The sequence below is a fragment of the Macroventuria anomochaeta genome (assembly GCF_010093625.1).
Source record: "Macroventuria anomochaeta strain CBS 525.71 unplaced genomic scaffold BU25scaffold_22, whole genome shotgun sequence".
Classification (NCBI taxonomy): Eukaryota; Fungi; Ascomycota; class Dothideomycetes; order Pleosporales; family Didymellaceae; genus Macroventuria; species Macroventuria anomochaeta.
The window spans coordinates 362195-389090 of record NW_022985383.1 but is presented as its reverse complement, the minus strand read 5'-3'; the positions used below and the strand labels follow the sequence as shown (position 1 = coordinate 389090).

Sequence of the window (26896 nt, the reverse complement as noted above, 5' to 3'; positions counted from 1 at the left end):
GTTTTGGAGGTCGTCCACAAGCAGGCTGCATGCAGATTTTGGAAAGGCAAGAAGCAAAGCTACATGACAAAGTAAGGTTCTACTTTGAAAACAGGGCTCTTGCAGTTGGTGATGGAAAAAGAACGTGCAATGGGAGGAGTAGCGAACTTTTATAGACGATGGCTGGGGCGTCAGCTTCACGCACATGTCGCCTGAATTCTGTCTGATCCTGGCTATGTCGACGCCTTGGATGACCCTCTCCACTTTCTATGCTCTCTGCGCTGTCTTTACATATATTGTATCAATCATCTTCTCTCAAGCCTTCTTCTCCAGCTCTTTTAATCTCTTCAACCCTGCTCTTGCGTTCGTCTGCCCCTCAGAGAAGCCCATCGACTTCGCCAGACTCGCGGCTTCCTCATACTTCTGCCTCGCTTCCTTAATATTCCCTTCCATCTCATAGAACTCTCCAAGGTTATGTGTAGCTACCGCGCAGCCAATGTCGCACTCTTCTGTCTTATCGGTCGAGGGTATCGCGGCAGCGTGTGCGAGGGCCTTTGTGGCCCATTGGCGGGCTTGATCGATAAGTACGGCGCGCGGTGGGGCGTTGGTGACTGGGAAGTCGGTGGGTGCGGATGAGAGCGCAAGAGCGTCCTTGCTCGACGGTGGGCTTTGTTGGCTGAGGCAGGTGGAGATGTTGTTCACTACGAATGTCAGAGCTTCCAAACTTTTCGAGTCTTCAGTGACTTACTCAAGATGATGCTGTGACATGACTTCGGCGGGCACAGCTCCAAAGCCTTGACGAAAAGCGGCGTAGCAAGGTATCGAGGGCCGAACTCTTCGTAGTGTGAGCCAAGCGCTTCCAGCGCACCGCCCAGCTCCTCATTCGTCAAGAACTCGCCCTCTCCCTGGTATAAGCCATTCTTCTCTCGTCTTTGCGACTCCGCAAAAGCGGTCTCCACTGCCTCCACAAGCCTCTTGCCTCCGTTCTGTGGCTCGTTGACATACTTGATGTCGTACAGCTGACCAAGCTTGAGGTTGATCTGGACTAGGTTCTTCAGCACACGGCTCCTGTTTCCGTCGTTCCAGTGCTTGTGGGAGAACTCATCCATCCACTTCTGCGTGTCTGCCCTCATAATTTCAAGAACATCTGTCGCCAGGCTGTAGTATCCTGCGTCCTCGAACAACGCCGCAATTGTATACTTGACACCCATGATCTCGTCACTGAAGGGGTCCATGCCCAGCTCATCGGCCGTCGCGAGAGCTTGGCGGAAGTACTTGTTGGCTTCCCGGATATCGAGCCATTTCCCACGGCTGTAGAAGAGGGCTTTACGCAGCTTCTTCGCGACCGGTTCGGGAAAATTGTGGTATGGCTTTATGATAACATTCTTATAGTACCATGGAAGGTATATTAGACACATGCCAGAAAGCACTGAAAGACTGGTGGCCATCAGCTCGGAAGTAATGGCGCGGCTGTTGAGGCTCTTACATGACCACTGCAAAGGGAAACAATACAGGGCTTTTTCTGTATTGCTCTCTGAACTGTGTACTTATCGAAGAGCGGTAGCGCCTTCCCAATTGCTGCGGTAGTGGGCTACATGTTCTTGTAGGTAGCTTTGTGAGTCTGTGTAGTGACGGCTGTGCTTGACATCGGCTGAGTGCGCTTATGCGCGGTGCAACGCGCGGAATCGTCCTTAAGAACATCGTGAGCCAGACAAAGGCGAATTGATGTGAGTGATGGCATCTGAAGCTTGGGGAGTATCGAATGACGGGTCGAACTTTTAGCGGTCGCGTACCTTCCGCGTAGGGCTGGGGTCTAAGTTAATCGATAAGAAACTCATGACGTAGCCAATCATCGACGCGTTCTCAATCAGCTCGTCTCCCAGGCTCTCGAAGCTCCAGACAATGCTTTGATATGATCAACCATGTGTGGCAGATACGCGCTGGCCTTGGTAGGTATACACGACCATGGCGATAAGATATCGGCTGATCAGATTTGTACAGCGGCCATCAGAGGTGCGCCAACAGCTTGAGCAGTCGCAGATGCCTGTCGAAGAAGCTCCAAATGACGACGATGTACGCCAATCCTACAACTTTGCGCCTGGGTACCACGGACTTGTGTACCGAGCAGAAGGTCACGAGCATGGTGGCTGTAAGGAGAAAGATCACGAAAACGAAGGAAAATCCAAAGAGGAAGGCGCGACAGATACCAAGTACAAGCTGCAGTCAATGCAATGGGGTAGGTGTTGCAAGTTGCTTTTGAGATGCTTCAGCTGACATCAATTACTCAGGCCTTGTACCGTTCTGGACGAAGCGTAACCCTGACTACGGATCCAAGATGAAGACTATCAATTGCCGGGACGACTCACTGTTCGAAGACCGCGGTATGTGGACGACTATGAAGAAGCAAAAGCGCTGCATCATAGTCGCACAAGGCTTCTACGAGTGGCTCAAGAAAAACAATGGCAAGGAGAAGATTCCACACTTCACCAAGCGCAAGGATGGGCAGCTCATGTGCTTCGCTGGACTCTGGGACCGTGTTCAGTTTGAAGGTAAGCTCTGCGCTTTCAGGATACCCACTGCAACAGACGTCTGCTGTGGAGTCAACATCCCTAGGTTCTCGACCTGCGTACCACGTTTTCCACGCCTTGTGCGCCTGCTGTGACCGTACTGACAGCCCTGCTAGACAGCAACGAGCCACTGTACACCTATACCATCATCACGACAGATTCAAACAAGCAGCTCAACTTCCTGCACGACCGAATGCCAGTCATCCTCGACAACGGCTCCGACGCCATACGGACCTGGTTGGATCCTAATCGTACGGAGTGGAGCCACGATTTGCAGTCATTACTGAAGCCATATGACGGAGAGCTTGAATGTTACCCTGTCAGTAAAGACGTGGGCAAAGTGGGCAACAACTCGCCATCATTCTTGATACCCATCGATAGCGCCGAAAACAAGAACAACATCGCCAACTTCTTTGGTAACCAACGAAAGCTTGCGAAGAAGACCGATACGACGGACATCAACAAAACGGAGCATGACCTCGAAAAGTCCACGACTGAGAATGGGCATGTCAAAATCGAACACGACTCCAATGAAACTCGTGACACCACAAACCGCGTGGAGGGTACCGAAGACAATGCGCCACTACCTGTTCCAAAAAAATCGCCCTCGCAAGTTGCGGAAGTTAAACAAGGCATCAAACGAGAAGCAGAGGATGAAAGTCCTACAACAGGTGAACCACAGGCGAAGCGCAACAAGACGGCTTCACCCCAGAAGCATGAATCTCCCGTGAAGACACCTGCAAAGAAGCAAGGTACACGCAGTGCCACAAGTAACGGTAGTGCAGCAAAGACATCAGTGAAGAGCGACGGGAATGCGAGGATCACATCCTTCTTTAGCAATAAGTGAGGTAGTTCCGAGGTACGCGCGTACCGACCATATCCTCGGATCCGGAAGCGCAATGTTCATTTCGCAACGTGCATCACCGTTATCAGCGCACCGGCAGGCAAGGACTTTTCTGACATTAAGATAAGAGCTCCTATTGCAACAGCCACGTATAATTCGTCGACCTCGGTTCTCGGGTAGGAGTAACGGTCCGGTCTGACTGCAGCGGTCAACGTTATGGACTGTGTAACATTGGCATGATCAGAAGAGAACATGACTTGCAGTTGTGTTGGAGCACAGGTAGAAAGTCGATAGACAGTGCGGTGTACCCAGGTGGTTGCTCAAGGCGCTAGCGCACCCCGCCACCAGAGCGGAACCTCAAGAGGCACAACACGAGAACTCGAGAGCCATCAGCCCTGCGAAACACTTGCAGCAGCGCGGCGTCTTCGTTCTAGTCGGCCCTGCAGCGCGCAATCAGCTTCAGTGTATACAATTGGCTAGTACATTCGACTCCTCTTGGCCTTTGAAGTGACAGGACGTTCACCCGATCTACATCATGCATCAGACAATGCAACGGTTACCCCCCCATTAAAGATCATCGCGTTCGGCGTAACTACCTTCAACATCGCTGTTCTCCGCCCTCACGGCGGGAGAGTCCCGAGCACTGTATTTCCGACCGTGCGCATGCCCAAGTCGTTAATAACCTGGGCTGTGCGCGTCGCGTTGCTTTGCCGTTGCTGAGGGCTCATCCCGTATCATCACCCTTCCTCCAGGATGGCATCGTTCGCGGAGATTCTGGCGAAGAAGCCGAAAGTACAGACTCGCCAGGCACTCATGGTCGTTGGTCTACAGAACGATTTCCTCGCACCAGCTGGCTACCTGCCTGTAGACACCACGTCTGGTTTTCTCGACCGCATCCATACTCTGATCCCCAAATTCCGTGAGCTCAATGGCAATATCATTTGGGTGCAAACGCTTTACGAAGCTGATCGTCTTGCAAATACTTCTTCTGCTGGCGAAGGAGATTCTCTGGTCATCGCTGGTTTGGTTGATGGTGAGGAAAACAGCAGCCAGGCAGGCGACGACGAATCAACCAAGGACCTACCCTTGGCTGTGCCACAGACGCAGTCACGCTCGGCAAAACATAAACAACGCGCCCTCGATCTTTTCAAACGCGTTGCATCGCGCAGGAAGGTGCTACCAGTTGAAGAAGCAAAAGCGACGGTTGAAGAGGATGAAGAGCTATTCTTGCTGAAGCGTGCAAAAAAGAGCGCAGCATGCATGCCGGACACGGAAGGCGCCCAATTCACGAAGGACATCAAGGATCTCATCGAGACACCTCGAGATGCTGTCATCAGGACAACAAACTACTCGGCCTTCCTCGGTACGAACCTACTCCTGACACTGCGCGCAAGACTCATCACAGAGATCTACGTGTGTGGATGCCTCAGCAATGTCTCTGTTCTTGCGACAGTCATAGACGGTGCGCGCCATGGTATCAAAATTAACGTGGTTCAAGATGCTCTCGGCTTCCGCAGGCAGACTCGACATGATCTCGCGCTAAAGCGAATGGAGGACTTTTTTGATGCGTGGATGGTCACGACCGCAGATGTTCTTATAAAAGAGCACTTTGCGGTTGTTGAGCCTATGAAGGAGGAACCGAGATCTGACACCAAAGACCCTAAGAGAACCGAAGACAAGCTTGAGATGATGGTCGGCAAGTTGTCCTTGAACGACAAATCGAATGCTGCATCGACAACACCGAACGGCCATTCGACCACAACAACTAATGGACAACCCACTTCGACAAATACCTCGAGCCCCAAAATCCGAGACAACACAGCAGCTGAACATGTAAACAGCGACGAAGAATTTGCGGCGCTAGCGAAACTTCGTCGGACAAATGGGGCAGAGCAACGGCCGACAGATGCCAGCGAACCGAAGTTGGTACAGAGTAAGGCACGCATGAGGAAGAAGAAAAGGAAGAAGCCAATGGAAGGTTCTTTGGTAGAATCGAGTGCACCCAATGGCGAGTCGAACAAGGCGCCTAGCCATAGTGCGGCTGAGCCAGCTGCAGCTACACGGGAACAGATCGACTCGTTGAAGGCCGCGGCGTTCAATGCAGAAGCTAAGAGTGACAGCATACAGAAAGAGTTACCGGAATCGCAGATTCCAAAAGCCACCGTGTCGAGCAAAGATGGTTCGGTAGACAATGCAGACCCAATCTCGACCAAGGCAACACCCGATGAGTCAAACACAGAGTCGACAGCACCAAAGCTCAAACCTTCGTCAACATTGCTCCCACAAGCATCTAACTCTGTTGAACCATCACCGCAATCTGCACTAGCAAGAACGGAAACATCTCTGTCAACGCCTTCGCAAACCGCATCAATGACCAAGACCGCGAAATTGAAGTCTCTTGCGAACTTGCCCGTGCTAGGCCCAGGTGATCACATCGCTGAGGGCGACTCTCGAATTGTACATGACCTGATCCCGTCAGAGTATTGCCACCCAGCCGACCCTTTGAAACCTCTCGCAGATACAATCTTCCAGCAGCTTTACAGTGAGGTTCGATGGCAAAAGATGTTGCATCAGCAAGGAGAGGTGCCTCGTCTTGTGTGCTGCCAGGGCGAGTTCGGTGACGGTGGATCAAAGCCTGTATATCGCCATCCTGCAGACCAGACACTACCTCTGCTTCACTTCTCGCCGAATGTCCAGTGGATCAGAAGGGCGGCCGAGAAGCTTGTTGGACACCCACTCAACCACGTCCTCATTCAACTGTACAGAAGCGGCAACGACTACATATCAGAGCATTCAGACAAAACGCTCGATATTGCCAAAGGCTCATCAATCATAAACGTAAGCTTCGGCGCGCAAAGAACAATGCGCCTGCGCACCAAGAGAGACTCCAAGGCCAAGGCAAATGGCGACGAAGACGCCCAACGTGAGACCCAGCGCGTGGCCATGCCGCACAATTCTATGTTCGTGCTTGGCTTAAAGAGTAACGAAAAATGGCTCCATGGCATCATGGCAGACAAACGCAACGAAGCCGAGCGCAGCGAACTCGAGACAGCCTATTTAGGAGCTCGCATCAGCCTGACCTTCCGCCACATTGCCACTTTCCTTGACGCAAAAGAGACTGCTATTTGGGGTCAAGGCGCAACATCAAAAGATCAGCGCGGCGCAGCTGATGTCGTTAACAATGACGAAGCAGAAGCCGAGCGCATGATCCGTGCCTTCAGCCGTGAAAACCACAGCAACGAGTTCAACTGGGATCAATGGTACGGCGATGGCTTCGACGTCTTACACTTGCACGAACCGCCCGAACAACTTCCAATCCTATTCGCAAGCAACAACGCACTTGAGACGAAACAGATCCAACTCGCGCTCTGGGAGAGCAAGATCAACCACGCTTTGCTCGAAGCACCAGGCCTCGACAAAGAACACGGTGCGGGACAGAAAATCATGTTCCGCGACAACGACACACACTTCACCGAGGTCTCAGGCCTGTCGTCGATACTCCACTATCTCGATCGCTACCACTCTTTCTGTTCAGACAGACCAGTCACAGCAGCATCTTACTTCCTGCTCTCCCTTCTCTCCCAGGTCCCAGACTTCTTCTCCAATCGCACAGCAAACCCAGCACCACCAAGAATAAGCACAGAGATGCTGGATCTCTCAACCATACTGCACATTCTGTCTGGGCAGCTCAAAGACCATGGCGGTCCATTTATAGCGGGGAAACGGTTCAGCATTGCGGACTGTATTGTTTGGCCGGTGTTGAATGAGTGTGTGGACAGTTGGGTGGATTGGGATGAGTCGGAGTGGCTGGAGTTGGCGGAGTACTACAAAGCGACGTGGAAGAAGAAGGCGTGTTTGAAGAAGCTGAGAGGTGAACTGCTTGTGGCTAGGAAGAAGGCTTGATGTGAGAGATGGCGTTGCATGTAATCTTTTCTACATGGTCTGTTTGCCCATTGCCTTCTTGTAATATCTAACATCTTGTATCACTTCATTTGTCCACGTGCAATTAGTACCTAGGTAGTCGTAGGATGACCTTCACGTGCATCTGGAGCCTTAACGCCAAGCCTATCGGCGTTGTGAAGTGCCGACATCCTCAGATTCTCGAGCTCTCGATCTCCACCTCGAAGCTTCGCGACGCGCCGCACGCATCTCTTGCACACCAACGTACACCCACGACAGCCACCATTCTTTCTTGGAAACCAAGATCACGACAATGCCGAAGTTCTTCTGCGATTACTGCGATGTGTATCTCACGCACGACAGTATGAGCGTGCGCAAAGCGCACAACAGCGGTCGCAACCACCTGCGCAACGTTCAAGCCTACTATGAGCAGATTTCCAGCGACCAGACACAACAAGTTATCAATAGTATCACGGACGCATACAACTTGGAAGGCCAGGCGAACCCACTGTACACAGCGAACTTGAATGGAGGATTTCCTGGAGGACCAATGGCTCCACCCATGGGTATGGGAGGACCGATGGGGATGCCCATGCCAGGTGGATTCCCGCCGCCAGGTGAGTTCGAATGCCAGGAAGTGTGTGAAGAGGAGCTGACGAGAGACAGGCATGCCAGGAATGCCACCACCATTTATGCAGGGAGGACGAGGCGGCCGTAAGTCAAGATACACTGCATATTAGTAGCTCAGCTGACCTTCTACAGCACCTAACATGCCTCCAAACCTTATGCCACCTTTCCCACCAAACGGTATGCCACCAATGCCTGGCGGCATGCCTCCATTCCCACCACCGAACATGGCCGGAGGACCGCCGAACATGTCTGGAGGACCATCAAATATGCCATTCCCGTTCCCTCCGCCGAACGCAGCGGGTTCACCACCAGGCGGCATGCCGTTCCCGCCGCCAGGTGGTATGGGCAACATGCCACCTCAGCGCTTCCCTCCCGGCCCACCTGGACGCTAGGTGCAATCTAGTGTGAACATGGGAGGAACGAACTACACGATACCAGAAGGATACTTCGCGGGGCAGAGACGCAAGCGCGATGATATGGAGATACCCAACATGCGAGGAGGCGAGGGCCGAGACTGGAGTGGGTCCGCAGCTGCTACAGGGGCGAACGCAGCTGCGTTGCCGAAGAGGTTAAAGATTGAGCCCGCAGCTCCAGCAGTGTCATTCTGAACATCAGATCGTGATACAATGTACGTTCAGTATGCTTTTCACAGTAGACTGGACTCACGGTGGTATAGCAGTACCCAGACCATCAAAAGCAACAAAAGAACGAATAGCCGTACACTAGATACTGGTAAACCCTTCTATTTCCATACACTGAAGAGTTTCTTTGCGTACGTCCCTACATCCATCATCTCCACCCCCAACACATGATTCGCCGTCCTCTCCTTCTCCCACCACACTCCATCTCCAGCAAACACCAGTCTGTATTTCTTAATCCTATCCTCCGGATCCTTCCTCAGTTCCTCCTGCAGATGCTCAACACTCCACGCCTCCCTTACAACCTCTCGCCCCACTACCTTCTCCACGATCTTTGTAAGATCCGCATACCTAATCGAATCGCCCGCGACATACAAAACCCTATTCTCAGCATCCACATCGCCCGCCAGAATCCTTCCAACCACCCTCCCAATATCGTCCACATCAGTCACTGTAACTCCATGCTCCCAGTCCTTCAAGCACCGTACCGTGACCTCTCCCCCCTCCACTTGACTTGACCGATCAACAACGCCCCAAAACGGCTCAAATAGGAAGGACATGAAGATCCCCGTACTCACAACCGTCCACTTGACGTTGCTGAAAGATGCTTCCGAGCGGAGGAGCTCGCGGACACGTTTCTGCTCGCCAAACAAAGGCATGAAGGAGTGACAAGAGAGTGTGACGTCGTAGTCTACGCCCCACTGCCAGGGGAAGAACCACAATCTGCCCTGTCCATTCTGTTTTCTCTGTTTCCCTGCGGAGAGGACCTCGGAAGCTAATTTTGTGAGTGAAGAGGGGGTGGAGGTGAAGCCTGTTGCGCTTATCACAACATCGTAGCGGCTGAGTATTTCCACGAGGGCCGGCGAGGGGGAGGTCAGGTCGATGGTAATGAGATGGATGTGCGAGGAGCGTAGGTGAGCATAACGGTCTGGCGAGCGTACACCAACGGTGATCTGAATATTGGGCAGACTGGAGATGTGCGGGAGGAAGCTGGTGCCGAGTTCGCCGGCGCCGAGGAGGAAGATTTGCGTTGGGTCTTTGTTGGTGGTGGGGGGTGTCATCGTGGGGCAGATGTTAAAAGTATAGATTGGGTGGAATATAGACGTTCGATACTACAGTCTACAGCAGGGCTATTTGCTACTATATGTCAATTGCGAGTTATGCAGGGTTTCGTGGAAGAAAGTGCACTGCTGATCGTGTAGATGCATACATGTTGTCAGGCGTTCAAGAAGACGGTGGTTAGCGCGGAGTTTAGCCGTTAAAGGACGGAGATACGAGTGGACTTGAAGATGTGCAGATTTGGTGGACAGTGTGCAAACATCGTGCACAGGAATTATTGTCGGTGGAAGAGATGTCCGATTCAAAGTTCAACAATTCTCTCAGTCTGATAGTATCTGCTATAGGCCGCAGTCTTTACGATGAAGGTATGTGCTACGGGTTCAGGGTTAAGCTGTGCTGCCTACAGAAATAGCCATGGATGACCTCAACGTCGGTTATGTCTGTAGAGTCAACACCGAACCAACAAAAGGCTTCTGTGTTAGAATGTATAGCTACTACAGGAAAAAGGAAACTTCATCACATCAGGTACAATGTCATGCATATTAGTTTCGAGGTGTCGTGGTGTTTAAGACATCATCGAGTGAGGAAGACGCCAAGCGCTCGCCTGCGCACCTCGATGCGGCTAGACTGGTGCACGGGCTATTTGCATGCCCACAGCGCAAGAGCGACCCCGACAATTCAATTTCTTGCTCGCGACTTACGACAACCATCACCGTCGACTTCCCTCTCAAGCCACATACCGCAATCATGGCCGAGCAGTTGGTTCTCCGTGGCACCCTTGAGGGCCACTCTGGCTGGGTTACCTCCCTCGCTACCTCTCTCGAGAAGTGCGTTTAGAATTCTGGATATACAGCCAGCGCGCGGCTGCAATGCGACAGAACATGTGTACTAACGACGGCCAGCCCCAACATGCTCCTGTCCGGATCTCGCGACAAGACGCTGATCATCTGGAACCTCACCCGCGACGAGACCTCGTACGGTTACCCCAAGAGGAGCCTCCACGGCCACTCCCACATCGTGTCCGACTGCGTACGTACACCCGCGCATGCGAGCAATTGGCGGCCGCGGCAGCAATGGCAGCAGTGCAGCAATTGGCAGCAAGGAAGGCGCGACTGAGCTGACATGCTCCACAGGTTATCTCCTCTGACGGTGCCTACGCTCTCTCCTCGTCCTGGGACAAGACTCTCCGCCTCTGGGAGCTCTCCACCGGCAACACCACCCGCCGCTTCGTCGGCCACACCAACGACGTTCTGTCTGTCTCCTTCTCCGCCGACAACCGCCAGATCGTCTCCGGTTCGCGCGACCGCACTATCAAGCTCTGGAACACCCTTGGTGACTGCAAGTACACCATCACCGACAAGGGCCACACCGAGTGGGTCTCTTGCGTCAGGTTCTCGCCCAACCCCCAGAACCCCGTCATTGTCTCCGCTGGTTGGGACAAGCTTGTCAAGGTGCGTACAATCCCCTGCACAAGCACAGATTCGCGGTTTGCTTTTATGATGATTTGGTAAAAAAAGTATTTGCTACTTCAGAGCCCCCATCTAGGGCTATGAGAACAACACTCACCTTTGTACTGATTTTACAACCTGCGACTCGCTGATTTTGGAGTTTGCAACCAACAGCCGCTGACAAGAACACAGGTTTGGGAGCTCGCTTCTTGCCGTATCCAGACCGACCACATCGGCCACACCGGCTACATCAACACCGTCACCATCTCCCCTGATGGTTCGCTCTGCGCTTCCGGTGGCAAGGACGGAACCACCATGCTCTGGGACCTGAACGAGTCCAAGCACCTGTACTCTCTCACCGCCGGTGACGAGATCCACGCCCTTGTCTTCTCGCCCAACCGCTACTGGCTGTGCGCTGCCACCTCCTCCAGCATCATCATCTTCGACCTCGAGAAGAAGTCCAAGGTTGACGAGCTGAAGCCTGAGTACATGGAGGTTGGCAAGAAGAGCAGGGAGCCTGAGTGCGTCTCCTTGGCCTGGAGCGCCGACGGCCAGACCCTCTTCGCTGGTTACACCGACAACAAGATCCGCTGCTGGGGTGTCATGTCGAGGGCATAAGTCCTGAGCGTTGAGTCGATGTAGTCGTATTGTACTGTGACAGGTACGAGGTAGTTGGCGGGCGCAAATGGGAAAATCACGATTCCACATGTCAATGACATCTTCTGTAGCTTGCCATGGGATATGAGTGACGCTCATGAAATGCTCAGGCGCTTTATGCAGAGACGGGTTTTGGGCATGATCAATTCCTTTTCGGTATTAGCACTTCCAGGCGCTCAGAGGCAATGAAAATATCAAGTCCATCTTCTCCACGTGCTAGGTGAATACATTCCTGCTTCCACCTCCAAGCTCCCCACTTCCACGCCCCTCCCTGACCGAGCCTACAGCTTAGCAAACTTAACCTTCCGCTTCTGCATCCCGCTCAGCATTGCCTCCTTGACATCATCCGTCTGCAACATCGCCGCGTTCCACACCGCGGTGTAGTTAAGTCCCTCCGCTACCGTCTTGTCCCGAGAGTAGTTCAGGATCTCCTTTGTGCCGAGCACGGCTACGGGGGACTTGGAGGCGACCAGGGTCGCGAGGTCGAGCGCCTGGGGTGTGGTAAGTACGTGATACGGAGAGGACGGGTGGGGGAAGACGCACCTCTTTCAGTCCGGCTTCTTTGTCCTTCGCAACCCTGCTCACCAGTCCGACTCTCAGCGCCTCATCAGAGCCGAAAACGCGTGCGCTCAGTGCGACGTCTTTGATCCAGCTCATATTCCCCACCGCATGGGGGAGCCGCGAGAGCGTACCGATGTCTGCTGCGAGCCCGATGTCGACCTCCTTTACGCTGAACTTGGTGTCCTGCGTGCTAATCCTCACGTCGCAGGATAGACTCATGTCGAGTGCCAGCCCGAACGAGATGCCGTGCATCACACAGATCACGGGCTTTTCGCACTTTTCTAGGCTGGTGATGCAGTCTTGGAACTCCAGAATATGCCTTCGCAGACCTACCCCCATGTTAGCCTGAGAACTACAGGGAGGAGGGAATGATGGGTGGGAGATGGTAGACGTACCGTTGGCTTTTCTCGCGCTGTCGACAGTTGGTGGAGCAAAAGTTCCTCCTTCGCTGGCTGCTTGCACGTCCAGACCGGCTGTGAAGGCGCGGCCTGCGCCGCTGTAGACGATAGCGCGGACGTTTGGGTCTACTGATAATTTGTCGAATAGGGCGGAAAGGTTGTGCCACATGCTAGTTTGGTCAGTCTGAAGGCCATATTGGAGAATCTGTGAAGAAGTATGACGATAGAGACATACGAAGATAGTAACAACTTCTTGCGAGTAGACTAGATAACATATTGGTTGATCTCAGAAACGAGCAGAGAGAGGAATCCACTTAGGTGATCGAACGAGAGCATGTTGTACTTACACCTCCTTGAACGCATTTAGCTTCTCCGGTCTGTTGATCTCGACATGTGCAACAAATTCAGCCGGAAACGAGACATTGAAGAACTCGTAATTGTATGTTTCTGCCATGTTAATGGTGTTCCTTGCTCCTTCTTCGCAAGTATCGTATAACTCCGATCTCTTCCTCTGGTGCCTCTCAGACTAGGCTAAGTCTCTCTTCAAAGCTACAATGTAAGGACTAGACGAAAATTGGAGTAGTGGCCAGGACTTCAAGTTGTCGATCAAATGTTATGCGTTGACATTGATGACATGCACGGTCGAGTCGTTCGGCGTTGGCGTCGCGTGGGGAAGGGGAGATGCCGAGGTATGTTTCGATGCGGTTAGATCGTGTTAAGTGAGTGCAATCTCATGTGCAGGTGGAACTATTCATCTCGACAAGATTTGTCCAATTTACCCATTGTCTGGGATGTTGTTTTGTGTGATCTAAGTCTATCAACACACAAGGCGTCGCCTATGGTGTCATCTAAGGTTCCTCAGCTTTTCGCCCCAATAATTGTATCCAGCTCTAATATTCAAAAGCCAAGAATTATCCCACAGTCAGATAGCATAGCTCTGAGGCTCAAGCTTGTCCGGAGTGATCCGTGTAGGATACCAGAGGAAGCATACCACCATGACCGCAAATATAAGAGTCGTGTCAAAGATGTACAGTGTCCACTCGTGCTTCAGCAGATACCCATCATTGCCCATCGCATACTCAGCAACACGGAAGATTGACCGCACCATGATGAGAGTGCTGACGATGTAAAGCATGCGCATGCTCTTCTGTCACGGCAAGGCAGAGCTGCAAGACTCCGGCGTGGGCCTGCGTTCGATTCGCCTCTGGAACAAGACAGCCGTAACTGCGAACAACCCGAACATGATGATTTGAATCATGAGCCCTCCAATGACCATTCCCTCCCCGGTTTTGATGCTGTTGCCGGACACCATCAAACCAGCCACGCCGCCCTGCACCACGAAGGACAGGACATCTCCGGTGACGAAGATCTTAGTGAGCCAGCTCGGCTTGACCAGGGAGTGATGATTACCGTGAACGCCGCGGATGATGCGACTGAGACACATGTAGATCGAAGCTGCGAAGAGAGCTGGACCGAGCAGGATGAAGACGCTTTGAGTCGAGTAGGGCATGACACGCCCGGTTTTGTTGTGTGCTGATGCTCGGGCATAGTATCCTGCGAACTCAACTGGGACGAAGTCAGATGCAAGTTCTAGAGTGGGGATGCGAAGGCTTATAAAAACCGCCGATTACGAATGGTACGCAAAACCAAGTCTTGATCTTGGACATGTGCCAGGAGATCGACGCGGTCATGACGAGGGAGAGGAGGATGAAGATGACTGCCGCTCCGATTGACGGAACGTAGTTCCAGAGGTAGTAACCATCTCGATAAGGCTCGAGCACAGCCATGTTGAATGGGAATATGGCTATTATAAGGGAGGATAAGGTGGACTACTCTTGTATATAAATGTTCTTCTAAATTTGTGGATGTCTCATAGGTGTAGTGAAGCCTACCATTGTATATGGGCACAGAAACATAGTGGACCCACTGCAGAAACATGGGGAGCATGCATGTATTCGCAAGGCTGCCCGAATAAAGGCATGCTGGGCAGTGACAAATCAATCTCAGCTTGAGGACACAACGAGATACGACGTATATGTGTAGGGGGTTGTGCAGTTGCTGGAGAAATGTGCAGTGATGGCTGTCGATGGAAAGGTTGCACTTGCCGAAAGAGGTCTATACGAGTTAACACGATTAGTAAAGCTTTAGCACCAATCAGATGCGCCCGTATGCATTGACCACCATTCGCATCCATGCTATGAGGGCGCAAAGTATATCCGAAACGACCCCGAGCCCCTTCGAAGACGCATCAAAATGTAGCGTCTTCCCGTAATGCTCTCGTATAAGCCTACGCGAGCGCCGCCCATCTTCATCGACCTTACCTCGTGCATATTCCATTGAAGCTATACGCATGAGTTGGCATGGCTCAGCGTAGAACACACAGGAAGTCGAAACTCGGCTGCCAAGACTGTAAACGGCGGCACATTAAGGTAAGGAAATCGCTCCTTTACTCTACCATCATGCAATTGCTCTATTCTTGTTACGGCGTGGCGCGCGAGACTGCAATTCAGGCTTGCCACCAGATCAAAGACCTCAAACTGATATCATGTTTTTCTGCTCTACTTTGGCTAATTCTACGTGACATATAGTGCGATGAAGGACGACCTAGTTGTGTCAATTGTACAACTACCGAACGTCAATGCGTGTACGCACCTCCGTGCCCTCGCAGGGTTCGATCAACATTGCCTCACACTTCAACCACGGATGTCGGATATACGTCCGCAACGACGTCACCTTCCTCAACACTGTTACTTCCTGCACCTGAACTGGCTCATTCGATGTCTACCCCACCTTCATTGGCAGCATCGCCCCTCTTGACACCGGCTTCATCACTTCAGTACAGCGCCCCTTGTTCAAACCTCAACATACGCCATATGGAGCTATTGAGCAACTTCATGCTCGAGACTGCTCCAAGTCTGAACATCGTGGGGATGATGGACTTGGGCTTGATGCGCACTATAATGCCAGTCGTACTGTCGGCGCCGTATCTTCTGCTCCAGGTTCTTGCTCTCTCTGCTCTGCATCTTAGCCGAACGAGACCTGGGCAGGCCGGCATGTACCACGCGGAAGCAACCTCGCTACAGATTGAAGCTTTAACGTCGTTCGACAACCACCTTGAAAACATTAACGGCGAAAACTGCGAGGCCATGCTAATATTTGCAAGCTTTCTCGGCATACATTCACTTGGGGAGGCAGTGATAACTTCGAAGAGCGACGCGGATGGCTTCCTAGACAGGTTTGTCACGTACCTGAACCTTCATCGTGGAGTACAGACTGTCACTGCTGAAGCCTGGGCGCTGTTGCTTCGCTCGAACATTTCTCCTATGTTGCATCAAGCTAGCAACCAGTTGAATGCTGCAGCGTCACATGCTCCAGAACGAGCGACTTCTGTGACTGATAAACTGAACCGCTTACTGGACGATGGCGACATGAGTGCGGAGAACAAAATGGCATGTCGCAATGCAGTATCCAGACTGAAGATGATGTACCAGGTCGAGTACTTGGAAGACCAATCTGTGAAGACACAGCAACACTCCTCAGAGCTGATCTGGGCTTGGCCTATCCTTCTATCAGGGATATACACAGATCAGTTGCAGAGGCGTCAGCCCGAAGCACTGATCATCCTTTGCCACTATGCTGTACTCCTGCACGAGCGCCGTAGCATGTGGTGCGTGGATAATGCGGGTCGTATGCTGATCGAGTCAGTCACAAAGTCATTAGGGTCATACTGGAGACAATGGCTGGATTTGCCTAACGAAGTCATCATGAACACTTTCATGTCATGAGTTTACCGTGGTAGAACAAGTGGAGGAACCAAACGATAGTCTCACGTCTGCTCGCATCCACAAATTTCGCCACCTTGGACACGAGGATTACGAAATCTATACACGGGTCCTCTATACGGCGTTTAGCCCCGGCTTCGAGCACAGAACTTCGATTTTCCATCAGCATGGCCACTGTGCATTGCCCAGGTGCAGACCACAGTCGTTGGAGTGTACCTCAGAGCGTTCACTGCCGTACAAAGTGTTCTCAAGACTGCCTCTTCAACTTCTAATCTTCATGATATCTCCGGTATGAGCAACTACTCGACAGTACCTGCGCTGGCATGCAACGCGAGTGCCGCCTTGTTTACTGAGCTCTTCGGTGCCGACATCATCAATATATCCGGCAGCATTGTGCAAAAGTTCTCGCAAGATGTTTACCAGTAGCTTTACTGCAATCACCCCTCCATCGCCGTTCGGAACGTCGAATTCTGCAACATCACTGTCACTTACACGCACCCTGCTCATAACGATACAATTCATGTAGAGACATGGCTCTTCACGCAAACTTGGAACAGACGACTACAGGCTATTGGCGGCGGTGGGTGGGTCGCAGGTCGCTTCGCCATGACAGACATCGGAATGGCCCTGGGCGTTGACTAGCCCGGGAAACATCAATCTGTATGCTCTGCAGGACCTCGCGTCAATAGCGTTGAATGGTCAGTACGTACTGCCACTGACTTTACGAGTCTGCCACTAACGGAGCGTGTAGGCTGTGCTCGCCAAAGAACTTATCAGAAGTTTCTATGGCCGACCTGCGGGTTACTCGTACTGGAGTGGTTGCTCGCAAGGCAGTAAACAAGGCTTCATGCTCGCTCAACGATATCCAAACGCATACGACTGTATAACAGGAGTGGCACCGGCGCTCAATTGGGCACAGTGCATTCTGGCGGCATCGTGGGCACAAGTCATGATGTCCATCACCGGCCAATACCCACCGAAGTGCGAGGTCAATGCACTTACCGATGCTGTAGTGGCGGCCTGTGATCCCTTAGATGGTGTAACTGATGGGCTCATCAGCGATATGTCAAAGTGCACTTTTGACCCCTTTGCATTGGTCGAGAAGACCGCGCACTGCCCTTCTACCAACACAACAATCGTCATCAGCCATGCCGCCGCCACTATCGCAAATCTTTCCTGGACAGGGCCCCGCAAACGAGGGGCGATTTCCTTGGCACGGCGTGAACTACCAAGCACGTCTTACAGGCTCAGGTGCGCCATCAGGTACCACATCAGATATTGGTTACGCATCCACCTCATGCAGTGCGAATGGGACTTGCACTGGTATTCCAACGAGGCTCGGCGAAGCATGAATCAGGCTGTTCATAAAGAAGAATCCGGAGTGGGATTATAGTAAGATCGGGAGCGTGGAGGAGTATGCAAGACTGTTCTATGCTGGTGTGCAGGAGTGTGATTCAATCGTCAGGACGGTGGATCCGGATCTCAGCGCATTGAGGAAATCTAGAGGTAAGATACTGGCATATCACGGACTGGTGAGTTTCCCTTCGAGTGCTATAGGAAGATGTTGCTGACATGCGTTTCAGGCTGATGGATTCATACCCACTAGGGGCACCGAAAATTACTACAAACGTGTCAATGACACGACCTCGGCTATCGACGACTTATTCCGGGACTTCGAAGTCCCTGGCCTTGCGCATTGTTCTGGCGGACACAGTGGTCAACCGACTTCAACTTTCCAAGCACTCGTTGGCTGGGCGGAGAAGGGTGTTGTACCCGACACGCTACCTATTGAGTTCAATGACATGAAGGGCATACAGCATCAACGTATACTGTGCCCATACCCAGAGAAAGCAAGTTTGAAAGAGAAGGGGTTGGATGTTACGAAGCGGGAGTCGTGAGTATGTGCATTGTAGTGAGTGGATTTTTTTCATGACTCACGGGCCGAAAATTTTCTTTCACGCTTCACATCCGAACTTCATATTGTTCCCTAAAACATTGTGTCGTCAAAGCAAATGTACTGCCGAAAGATGATGAAAACTTCATCAAAGTTTGGGATATATACGTCGTAATGTGGCTTACCCTTCATCGAATTGAAATAAAGCTGAGTGGCGCAGCGGAAGCGCGCCGGGCTCATAACCCGGAGGACACTGGATCGAAACCAGTCTCAGCTAATCAACATATTTTTTGCCTTTTGACAACCTCCTCACTATTGAGGATGCTGCCTCTTCTTTCGCTTTGGCCTGTTGGTAACATCCCAACAGCGTCACCACCGAACCACATCTATGCGCCACCTCCATCACCTTCTCTTTGGCACGACTGAGACGTTTCCTTCTGCGCTTCTCAGACTTCCACAACGCTTGACCATCGACTGTCTCCACACCGGCCTGCTCTTGATCTGAGTCGAAGTGGTCCCCATCAACACCAATACCGCCTGGGTGGAGGAGCTTGTTGATGGATATTCGAACGAGTTATCGTCTTCAGGAGAGAGAAGCGTTCGACTTCCTCCATCTCATCCAAGATCCTCTGCGTGGCTTAGATCTCATCGATCTGAGTGATTCTTGAAGCGACAGACACTTCGGCCTCAAACTCATCTGTGGCAGGCTGCACAGACTCTTCACCTCGTTCGGACTGTATCATTTCTTTATCGTTCGAGTTTGCGTGGAGCACTTCTAGCGCAGGCAGAAAGAAGGAACCCCTTTTTTCTTAGTTCTTTTTCGTTTAAGACTGACCAGCTCCATGTTTGACGGCTTAGAGTACTAAACAATTGGGAGAGAAGATTGATTGTGAACATTCAAGACAGATCATAGAAGGGCCAGTTTCCCGATGCAGGGAAACCGTGTGCTGTACGATTTGTGAACGGTAAACTAACAGATCACCGAATGGGGCAGACTATGCTTTGTAAACATTGATGGGAGAAAGGGGCTCTGAGGGGATAATGTCTGTGTAAAGTTTGTATATGTTCGCTCGACGAGTCGTTGTTCCTCATGCAAGGTTTTGCAGTTATCGACTCCACCGGTATACTCATTATCACCATCGTCATAAAAACTCATCAGTTCGCCCCTTATCGTCCTAATTTATTGGTTGGTTTCGGTCACTGCCCACGTTCAGTCAAACATGAGTTCACTTAAGAATGTACTGTTGATCGGAGTATGTATTCCACTCCTACAACACCAGCACAATTGCTCGTAACGCATCTTGACCAGTTGGTTCAATAACTTCGCGCTTTACTGATGCATGCTTAGGACGGCGGCAGTCTCGGAGCCCCCGTACTCGAAGCCTTCGTATCCTCTCCTGCAAAATAGCCATTCTCAGCCGCTCAGAATTCCGCTCTTCCTTTCTCGGCGGCATCTCCGTTCGCAAAGTGGACTACTCGTTCGTCGAATCAGTCACAGCTGCGATGCGTGACCAAGATGTCGTAATCAGCATGGTCGGAGGCATAGCAGCGGGCGACCACAAGTTTTCATCGACGCGGCTCTAGCTGCAGGAGTCAAACGATTCTTCTCCAGCGAATTCGGGTCTGACTCGCGAAACCCCAAGTTTGCTGAGGTCAACCCTTGGGTCCTTCCCGCTTAGGCGGCGACAGTCGACTATCTGCGCTCTCACGAGTCTGAGATGAGTTGGACGAGTGTATTTTTTCCAGAGTTTAACATCTTTATACAAAGATGTTCTACGTTATAGGTGTCAGAGTTGAGCAAAAATTTAGATTCTAACATATATTAAAAATCTTGCTTAGCAAACACTAGAACCTTAAGACAGGCACAAGAACTGTACATACGAGAGGTACATGTAAAGAATCGCATAGGCGTGTAACAGACATTAGACAAAGGCTTTTTTTTTACTTTGCACACACTAGCAATGCGTACAGCCTTATAGTGTTAAGAACTAAGTTACTAGGTTCTACCTAAGATTAGCTAAACATTTACTCTTAGCTACTGTTAGCTACTATCGGTGGCTGGCGAAATGTGCGGGCCGGCCTCCCATGGTAGCCATAGTCTGTCACTCACTTTTGATAGGCAAAAGAGGTACTGTGAGTGGCCAAAGGTACCCGTGTAGCATGTGAGGGAGACCCGAACCCTATATACATGTTCTCTGACGTGCCCAGGACCCTGAGCCATACCTGCGCAGACCCTGAACCAGATTTGGGCAGCCTCTCACGGATCCTACGGATGAACGGCAACGTCATCTACCTTATCATAGTGCCAGATCCGCACACATATCACAGGTAGACCGCCCACACCTCCCCCTACCTGCTCCTTCACCAAATCTAGTTAGCTTCGACAGTGGGTCTTTGTGTGGCTTTGAGGGCTAGTGTACCAAGAAGGGGGTGGTCCATTCATTTTGCATGTCATCATACTATAGCTATCTAGCATTGCTAGTATGTATAAGATCTTGCTCTCTTGAACAGTTTGTTAAGCTGTTATTATGACTCAGCCTCCGTCTGTTATGAAAATGTGACATGCTTTAATTAAAGTTATAGGTTTATTTAGAAATAGCCCTTAACTCCACTCCTCATCCAACATTGTCTTCACAGGATTCTCAAAAACCCCTCCAGCGCGCTACTGGAGGTACGGGAAACCGTCACTGTTCGAGGTCTCTATCTAACCGAAGGCCTGAGTTCTGGTGTCGATGTTTGTCATCAAAGATAACTGGCCGACACTATCCATTTCGCCATTCGCAATCTCCCTTCTCCATTAAGTCTCAATCTTACCCATAGTGTCTCAACCCCAATCAAAACATGATGCTGCTTTTCCCCTTAGCCTTGTCTTTCTGGCCTGCATAGCGCATCAGTGACAGCAACAGAAGGCACAAGTGCGACTTACGTTCTCGTGGATGCGGCTTCTCCATCTTGCCCTCCTCAACCGACTTGCGTTCCTCCATGTCATGGCTCGATGACTCAATCCCTGCAAAGCGGTACTGCTTCGCAGCTTCCTCCACACCGCATCTCAATCCACTCCCCATCCACCACCTTGCCATAATCGCCATCTTCGCTCGTCTCTCTGCACGAAAGCTCTTGCACCATCTCCATCCGCTCCATAATGTTCTCAAACTGATCATCAGTAAGGTGCGATCCCTCAGTCTGCGCGGGAGAGTGATGCTGCCTTGATGAGAGTGGCCTTCAACATACGCATCGAGGCTAGTCTCGCTCGCCAGGTGACATAGTCCTTATGAGTGGTCGGTATTCTGGCAAGGTGCTGGATGATTTTCTCATTCGCGGGCGGCCCGGCGAGTCATGGGTGAGAGCGTTCTGTTCGTCTGAGCTGAGAGTGTCGAAGTCGGGACTTGCGTCGACCATGCTGGAGTTGGGGGGAAGTGGTGCCTTCCAAGATAGTATGGGCGTTTGTCACTTTTCACGTGGGCTCGGGATTGCTGAGATGTCTTCACTTCGTCGACGAGGCCTATGTTTCGTGTAAAGGAAGCCAAGTGCCATGTATACGTGGGTAATGCGGTGTGGATATCAGTCTGCGTTGAGACCGTGAGCCCGTCAGTACAATCTCCCACACAACAAGCCATGTACCTCTCGCACACCTTTCCTTCCGACAAGCTCATCATTTTTGTTCCATCACTCAACCCTTAACCCACCTCACCACTCTCCCTCACCCCTCATCCCCCCTGTACCCTCTGCATACCCTCCCCATCCACCTCCTCATCCACCTCCTAATCCACCTCATCTACCTCCTCACCCACCTTCTCTGCATCCCTCTCATACCCGCCCCATGCGAAACGAACAATTCGTTTGTTTGTGCTGTATTGAAAAGGACCCCTTTGGTGTGTTGGCGATGATATGGGAAGCCGTGTGTTACATACGTACCTTCACCGCTTCTCAGATCGACTTTGAGTGTCCCATCAGCGGCGTACAACCATCGAGGATCCTGGAAGTACGGTAGCTAGGTTAGGAAATCATGATTCACTCCTTGTACTTACGTCTCGTAGATCTAAGACTGGTATTATTGCTCGCTAACACTATATCTATTCCCACGACTCAACTCATCCATGTTTCGTCCTCCTCCATCCTCGGACTATCTTTTCCCCACACACCACCTACCGTGGCCCGAAGGGTCGTGGCCCCAAAATCTGTCTCTTCCCCCCAAAACTAATACCTCCCCTGTTTTGACTATCGCCGCCCATGTAGCCATACTGGTTGACGTCCCATGATTGTCCTTCTCCAGTACCAGCATTGATGTCCTTAGCAGCATTCTGCAGCTCCCTTTGCGACTGCTCCCACTCCTTCTGGCGTTCGCGTTCACGCTCCATTTCGCGCTCCAGTAGGGATTTAGACGCCCAGCCGCGGTCCTTGGTGGTCTGCTGACTCGCCTTACGCCTCGCGTCCTCAGCGCGCTGCTCATTCGTGCTAGTCGACTCCTGCGGCGCGTAGGTCGACGGTTTGGGAGGTATTGGAGCAGGGTTTGAAGCGAGATAGCGGTCCGTTCTGCTCTGCGCGCCGGAGCCCTGAGATTGCTTCATGTAAGCCGCGGGATCAGGCAGCGGACGTGGAGACGCGGGCTCGGGCAGTGGTCTCGAGCTCGTGGAAGACGAGAACGCTGGCTCGGGTGTGTGAATCGGACGTGCAGGTTCGTGCTGGTTCGCGGTCCATGCGTCACGCAAATAGGCGCGGTCATCTGCCTGGGCCCAGGATACATTGCTCTCCTGTGGCGAGGGCGCGCGGGGCGGTGTTTGAGGGCGTGAGCGGCTCTTGGAGCGCTCGCGGGTGCGGGACTTGGAGCGGGCGCGTTGTTTACGGCTTTCGCGCTCGTGTTGGTATTGGCGTTCGCGCTCTTTAGCTTCCTCCAACTGACGTTCCAGCTCGGCGATGCGGTCGTTGTGGTGGTCGTCGCTTTGGCTGTTTCGACGGCTGCGCGGTTTTTGCTCGGCCTGGTATTGGGATAAGTACTGGCCTCGAAGTCTGGCGTCGCTGCCTGCGCGCTTTCGTCGCACTTCCTTTTCGGCGGCCTCCTGGGCTTCGCGCTCCTCTTTCTGTCGCGCTTCTTCTTGCATTTTCCACTGCCGTTCCTGCTCTTCCCACTCCCGTTTCTGCTCTCCAAGACGACGCTCTTTGGCTTCGCGCTGCTTGCGCGACTCCTCTTCCCATAGCCGTTCCTCTTCAGCCCTCTGGCGCTCTTCCTCTGCTTCGCGCTCGACGCGGCGGTGCTTCTCGGCCTCCTCGGCAGCAACCCTCAACCGTTCCTCCTCTTCTGCCTTCTCTCGCCGCTTGCGCTCCTTCTCCGCCATATTCGGCACGTGAGGTCCTGCACTCGTGATCTGCCGCCGCGCACCGAATGCGATGCCCTGATTGCCCTGGCTCGCGCCGCCCATGTATCCGTACTGGTGAATGTTCCACGCTGGCGATGTAACACCCTGATCTGCCTTCTTGCTCCAGCTACTAACACCGCCGGGAGGCGATACGGGCATGCCATTCGAGTTCCTGGAGGCATTGCTGCCGCCGGTGCGCGAGGGGCTGAGCGGCTTCGGCTTGTCTGGCGGGGGCTTCATTGGGTTGAAAGTCGAGGAGCCGTAGCTCCTGCCGAAGTCGGGTCTTGAGGGCGTTGTTGGGCTCATGACGCTGCCGCCACGCTTGGGTCCAATGCTCGTAGGGAAGCTGCTCGAGTTGATCTGGTTGGCGGCGCGCGAGAAGGCTGTCAGGCACTGCAGCACCTGGGCCGGGTCTTTGCTCTCATAGAGGTCGACGGTAAGGAAGCGGTCGTGCGAGGGCATGTTGAGGGGCGGCATTTCGCAGGCCTTGAGGAAGTGGGCGATGTTCTCCATCTGGATGAACGGCATGGTGGACTTCTTGGAGCGGACGGGCGTGGGTATCGCCATGTTGACGAGCCTGCGACATCAGCATACCAATAGCAATGAGCGTATGAATCTCCTACCTGCACAGCACCGTCCCATCCTTCAGCGCATCCAGCAGGTCTCCCGCCGGCAGCCGCTCACCCAGCGTCTCCTCGATCCACGCGCGCACCTCGTTGGCGGCCTGCGGCGTGTATCTCCCCATGCGCAGGTTCTTCATGTCCTGGTCGAGGCTCGTCACCGACGCCATGTTTATATAGAATGCTTGACTGGTCGTGTGTTGTCCGAGCCCAAGTCACAGCAGCCCGAGCAGGTGGGGGAGGCCTGGTTACTTGCCGCGTGCGGGCAGGGATGTGGATGTGTACTGGCAACGTCATTCGCCAGGGTCTAGCATGATGCACGTCAACCCAAACCGTAATCGATCACTAAATTACCACACCACGACCGCGACAACACACCATGGCGAAAGCACCGGGGCCTATCAAGCGGGCGTGGTACGAGTGGAAGATGCTGCGCTTCCCCTGGCGGAAGAAGTGGCTGGTGGGTCAGTCAACCCATTTCCATCCACAATCCCAAGTTCACAAGTGTTGACATGGCCAGGCTTCGATCTCCAGGGCAACACATTCTGGGAGTTCAAGGACGCGCTGCACTCACTGCGCAACCGCCGCATCGCAAAGTACCACCGCTCGACACACTACGGTGACGTGAACGTTTCTCCCGGCTGGATGCAGTGGCTGCGCCACACGCGCTTCGAGCCGCCGACGCTGCAGGAGCAGCAGCAGGAGGTGCAGAGGCAGGCGAATATCAAACTGCTGGCTGCGAGGGCGGATGAGCGGTGGGCGGCGAAGCCGAGTGCGTTGGATGCGCCGGATATGCAGCAGCCGGTGCAGATGCTGGAGAGCAGGGATCCGAAGAGTGGTGTCGTGCAGATGAATGCTGAGCAGGAGCTGAGGTCGAGGGGGCAAGAGTCGCGGACTGCTGAGGCGAGGAGTGAGGGAGGTGAGAGGCCGAGGCATGATATGCGTCCAGATGTGACGCCAGGGGCAGAGGGACCGCAGAATGAATCCGGGCTGTCTGAAGAGGCGCCTGCATTTAAAGCGAAGAAGCGAATGAGGATAAACAAGGAACCCAAGGAAGACTCGCCGTGGAAGCAAGCCGGTGCTAGCAACCCAGGAGACGACTGGCAGCCGAAGGCCTGGACACCGCCACCGAGGAGGAGAGGATGACATGTACGATATGATGTGTAAAAGTGTGGTATGGCATACGAAGAGATACTACGGCCTTGTTTGTACATCACATGTGTATCAACGGTATTACACTTAATTGCAATGTCTTAGATTATGTCCTGGTTTAGATCGTTCACCATGTCCCGTAGTGCTCCTGATTACGCTGCTCACATCGTGATTTATACCTGTCTCCTGTCGACGCACATTTTGAGTCCTTTCGTACATGTTGAGTGTTGCTGTTCAAAAGCTTGCCAACTTAGCAAGCGCTTGCTGTATAGCTTCGCCCTCCTCATGAGGTCCGTTCACCTAGACTTTCACAGCCATGCCTGTCTATCCACTCTTTCACTCCCAGCAACGGCGCCACCCATGTATATGCATCCTCTCGACTTCTTCTGTTTTCGTGTACTGCCATCACCACCGCCACAAGCACCTGTCAACCATGGTGATCACCCGAGCACAAAGTTCGTCCACGCGCAAACGAAGCAGCGATGCCGTTCAACTGGATGAAAAGGGCTTCAACTGGGCGCCCTGGGCGGTCGAGGAGCGTCACGTTGTCTACGAATACCTGAACGCCTGGGTCCAGCAATATGGGCTCGACGCGTTCTGCACCAAGAAGTGGGCGAAGGAAGAGTTCGTCTTCCTGACGAACACCATCAACGAAGTCAACGCTGCGAACGACGCTGATACTGCGCCACGGTCGATGATGAATGTGAAGAGACAGATTCGTCATCTATACGAGGGCAGGTTGAGCCCACTTGCGAAGCTCTGGAAGCGCTCGGAGGACCTGAAGCTGAGCATCGAGCTAGGAAGGGCGGTCGAGGAAAGCGAGCGGTTCCCGCAGATGACCGTTCCGGTGGCGACGCTTGTGGATGGTATATACATCATCAAGAGCGGCGAGAAGGAGGCCAAGAAGATGGATAAGGAGGTTGGCAATGAAGCTGAAACCCCCGAGACGCCACCAGCGAAGGAGCAGAAGGAGAAGATCGTCAAGCTGTCAGTGGAATGGACGCGGCTCCATGTCCGTCGGGATGGTGGCACGTCGGTCCTGAGGGAGGGCGAGGTATGGGAGAGCCCTGTGACAAACGGTGGGAGTCAGGAGAGCGTATCGGAGGATGACGGGTCGGAGCCTATGTCATTCTCTGAGGGCGAGGAGGGTGAGAGGCCTTGATGCTGTAGGTGCAAAGGCAACCTGGTGTGAGTTTTTGGTATTGCCAGTATTACTGCAACCACTTTAGTGGGCATATGAGACAGTAGACACTCGATATTTAGCGCAGCTATGAACAGTGTCGCGAATAACCATGATATTGACTGTGAAGTGTTGCTGATCTCGACGGGTAGACTGTTCAGAGGTGGTTCAGAGCTGTGTCAAACCAAGATGATGCATCGCTGTTGATCCTAGCCATCTTGCAAGGTCCAGAG

At 52.7% G+C, this 26896-nt stretch overlaps 13 protein-coding genes and 1 non-coding gene across 14 annotated transcripts; 9 read left to right on the top strand and 5 right to left on the bottom strand.

The window, feature by feature from the left end:
* Window positions 1-218: 218 nt before the first annotated feature.
* On the bottom strand, window positions 219-1740 carry BU25DRAFT_395660 (uncharacterized protein). Its single transcript, XM_033704792.1, has 3 exons — window positions 1466-1740; window positions 728-1416; window positions 219-680 (listed from the first exon to the last, which is right to left on the bottom strand). Exons 1-3 carry the CDS (start codon window positions 1678-1680, stop codon window positions 295-297), a joined length of 1290 nt encoding a protein of 429 aa, XP_033560397.1. The 5' UTR covers window positions 1681-1740; the 3' UTR covers window positions 219-294.
* Window positions 1741-1901: 161 nt separating this feature from the next.
* BU25DRAFT_432374 (DUF159 domain protein) lies at window positions 1902-3393 on the top strand (the record flags this gene model as incomplete). Its single annotated transcript, XM_033708718.1, has 4 exons — window positions 1902-1928; window positions 1981-2215; window positions 2268-2528; window positions 2663-3393. 4 exons carry the CDS (start codon window positions 1902-1904, stop codon window positions 3391-3393), a joined length of 1254 nt encoding a protein of 417 aa, XP_033560396.1.
* A 2277-nt stretch (window positions 3394-5670) lies between these two features.
* On the top strand, window positions 5671-7310 carry BU25DRAFT_412038 (uncharacterized protein). Its single transcript, XM_033706700.1, has one exon. It carries the CDS (start codon window positions 5761-5763, stop codon window positions 7291-7293), a length of 1533 nt encoding a protein of 510 aa, XP_033560395.1. The 5' UTR covers window positions 5671-5760; the 3' UTR covers window positions 7294-7310.
* A 208-nt stretch (window positions 7311-7518) lies between these two features.
* Window positions 7519-8670, top strand: BU25DRAFT_370727 (zf-U1-domain-containing protein). Its single transcript, XM_033703957.1, has 3 exons — window positions 7519-7907; window positions 7957-8004; window positions 8053-8670. The coding sequence occupies exons 1-3, from the start codon at window positions 7604-7606 to the stop codon at window positions 8310-8312; spliced, it is 612 nt and encodes a 203-aa protein (XP_033560394.1). The 5' UTR covers window positions 7519-7603; the 3' UTR covers window positions 8313-8670.
* On the bottom strand, window positions 8663-9619 carry BU25DRAFT_395652 (NAD(P)-binding protein; the record flags this gene model as incomplete). The annotated part of the gene is made up of 1 exon (XM_033704791.1): window positions 8663-9619. One exon carries the CDS (start codon window positions 9617-9619, stop codon window positions 8663-8665), a length of 957 nt encoding a protein of 318 aa, XP_033560393.1.
* Window positions 9620-10310: 691 nt separating this feature from the next.
* Window positions 10311-11925, top strand: BU25DRAFT_412035 (WD40 repeat-like protein). Its single transcript, XM_033706699.1, has 4 exons — window positions 10311-10444; window positions 10520-10646; window positions 10751-11068; window positions 11258-11925. The coding sequence occupies exons 1-4, from the start codon at window positions 10365-10367 to the stop codon at window positions 11681-11683; spliced, it is 951 nt and encodes a 316-aa protein (XP_033560392.1). The 5' UTR covers window positions 10311-10364; the 3' UTR covers window positions 11684-11925.
* A 7-nt stretch (window positions 11926-11932) lies between these two features.
* Window positions 11933-13307, bottom strand: BU25DRAFT_395646 (ClpP/crotonase). Its single transcript, XM_033704790.1, has 4 exons — window positions 13029-13307; window positions 12679-12851; window positions 12266-12612; window positions 11933-12213 (listed from the first exon to the last, which is right to left on the bottom strand). The coding sequence occupies exons 1-4, from the start codon at window positions 13133-13135 to the stop codon at window positions 12004-12006; spliced, it is 837 nt and encodes a 278-aa protein (XP_033560391.1). The 5' UTR covers window positions 13136-13307; the 3' UTR covers window positions 11933-12003.
* A 296-nt stretch (window positions 13308-13603) lies between these two features.
* Window positions 13604-14755, bottom strand: BU25DRAFT_440923 (putative RTA1 domain protein; the record flags this gene model as incomplete). The annotated part of the gene is made up of 3 exons (XM_033709206.1): window positions 14303-14755; window positions 13836-14247; window positions 13604-13799 (listed from the first exon to the last, which is right to left on the bottom strand). Exons 1-3 carry the CDS (start codon window positions 14466-14468, stop codon window positions 13604-13606), a joined length of 774 nt encoding a protein of 257 aa, XP_033560390.1. The 5' UTR covers window positions 14469-14755.
* Window positions 14756-15041: 286 nt separating this feature from the next.
* BU25DRAFT_344177 (uncharacterized protein) lies at window positions 15042-16466 on the top strand (the record flags this gene model as incomplete). Its single annotated transcript, XM_033702989.1, has 2 exons — window positions 15042-15110; window positions 15270-16466. 2 exons carry the CDS (start codon window positions 15042-15044, stop codon window positions 16464-16466), a joined length of 1266 nt encoding a protein of 421 aa, XP_033560389.1.
* Window positions 16467-16754: 288 nt separating this feature from the next.
* BU25DRAFT_440920 (tannase and feruloyl esterase) lies at window positions 16755-18451 on the top strand (the record flags this gene model as incomplete). The annotated part of the gene is made up of 6 exons (XM_033709205.1): window positions 16755-16856; window positions 16890-17096; window positions 17137-17169; window positions 17215-17714; window positions 17821-17995; window positions 18047-18451. The coding sequence occupies 6 exons, from the start codon at window positions 16755-16757 to the stop codon at window positions 18359-18361; spliced, it is 1332 nt and encodes a 443-aa protein (XP_033560388.1). The 3' UTR covers window positions 18362-18451.
* Window positions 18452-18562: 111 nt separating this feature from the next.
* On the top strand, window positions 18563-18634 carry BU25DRAFT_t90. Its single transcript has one exon. It is a non-coding gene; the product is annotated as a tRNA-Met (tRNA).
* A 3755-nt stretch (window positions 18635-22389) lies between these two features.
* Window positions 22390-24562, bottom strand: BU25DRAFT_492328 (uncharacterized protein). The gene is made up of 2 exons (XM_033711629.1): window positions 24335-24562; window positions 22390-24288 (listed from the first exon to the last, which is right to left on the bottom strand). Exons 1-2 carry the CDS (start codon window positions 24499-24501, stop codon window positions 22503-22505), a joined length of 1953 nt encoding a protein of 650 aa, XP_033560387.1. The 5' UTR covers window positions 24502-24562; the 3' UTR covers window positions 22390-22502.
* Window positions 24563-24710: 148 nt separating this feature from the next.
* On the top strand, window positions 24711-25477 carry BU25DRAFT_344145 (uncharacterized protein; the record flags this gene model as incomplete). The annotated part of the gene is made up of 3 exons (XM_033702987.1): window positions 24711-24795; window positions 24852-25241; window positions 25293-25477. 3 exons carry the CDS (start codon window positions 24711-24713, stop codon window positions 25475-25477), a joined length of 660 nt encoding a protein of 219 aa, XP_033560386.1.
* An 84-nt stretch (window positions 25478-25561) lies between these two features.
* Window positions 25562-26862, top strand: BU25DRAFT_103583 (uncharacterized protein). Its single transcript, XM_033700260.1, has one exon. It carries the CDS (start codon window positions 25800-25802, stop codon window positions 26643-26645), a length of 846 nt encoding a protein of 281 aa, XP_033560385.1. The 5' UTR covers window positions 25562-25799; the 3' UTR covers window positions 26646-26862.
* Window positions 26863-26896: the final 34 nt, after the last annotated feature.

Excerpts from the sequence above, each read along its gene's own strand:
- BU25DRAFT_395660 (XM_033704792.1), bottom strand. The coding sequence starts at position 1,680 with ATGTTCTTAAGGACGATTCCGCGCGTTGCACCGCGCATAAGCGCACTC. Across the intron at positions 1,417-1,465 it reads TTTCCCTTTGCAGTGGTCAT|TCTTTCAGTGCTTTCTGGCA; the intron begins GTAAGAGCCTCA and ends GATGGCCACCAG. Across the intron at positions 681-727 it reads ATGTCACAGCATCATCTTGA|TGAACAACATCTCCACCTGC; the intron begins GTAAGTCACTGA and ends TGACATTCGTAG.
- BU25DRAFT_412038 (XM_033706700.1), top strand. The coding sequence starts at position 5,761 with ATGACCAAGACCGCGAAATTGAAGTCTCTTGCGAACTTGCCCGTGCTA.
- BU25DRAFT_370727 (XM_033703957.1), top strand. The coding sequence starts at position 7,604 with ATGCCGAAGTTCTTCTGCGATTACTGCGATGTGTATCTCACGCACGAC. Across the intron at positions 7,908-7,956 it reads AGGTGGATTCCCGCCGCCAG|GCATGCCAGGAATGCCACCA; the intron begins GTGAGTTCGAAT and ends GACGAGAGACAG. Across the intron at positions 8,005-8,052 it reads GCAGGGAGGACGAGGCGGCC|CACCTAACATGCCTCCAAAC; the intron begins GTAAGTCAAGAT and ends GACCTTCTACAG.
- BU25DRAFT_412035 (XM_033706699.1), top strand. The coding sequence starts at position 10,365 with ATGGCCGAGCAGTTGGTTCTCCGTGGCACCCTTGAGGGCCACTCTGGC. Across the intron at positions 10,445-10,519 it reads CTCGCTACCTCTCTCGAGAA|CCCCAACATGCTCCTGTCCG; the intron begins GTGCGTTTAGAA and ends AACGACGGCCAG. Across the intron at positions 10,647-10,750 it reads CCCACATCGTGTCCGACTGC|GTTATCTCCTCTGACGGTGC; the intron begins GTACGTACACCC and ends CATGCTCCACAG.
- BU25DRAFT_395646 (XM_033704790.1), bottom strand. The coding sequence starts at position 13,135 with ATGGCAGAAACATACAATTACGAGTTCTTCAATGTCTCGTTTCCGGCT. Across the intron at positions 12,852-13,028 it reads CTAAATGCGTTCAAGGAGGT|CATGTGGCACAACCTTTCCG; the intron begins GTAAGTACAACA and ends TGACCAAACTAG. Across the intron at positions 12,214-12,265 it reads AAGAAGCCGGACTGAAAGAG|GCGCTCGACCTCGCGACCCT; the intron begins GTGCGTCTTCCC and ends ACCACACCCCAG.
- BU25DRAFT_492328 (XM_033711629.1), bottom strand. The coding sequence starts at position 24,501 with ATGGCGTCGGTGACGAGCCTCGACCAGGACATGAAGAACCTGCGCATG. Across the intron at positions 24,289-24,334 it reads GATGGGACGGTGCTGTGCAG|GCTCGTCAACATGGCGATAC; the intron begins GTAGGAGATTCA and ends CTGATGTCGCAG.
- BU25DRAFT_103583 (XM_033700260.1), top strand. The coding sequence starts at position 25,800 with ATGCCTGTCTATCCACTCTTTCACTCCCAGCAACGGCGCCACCCATGT.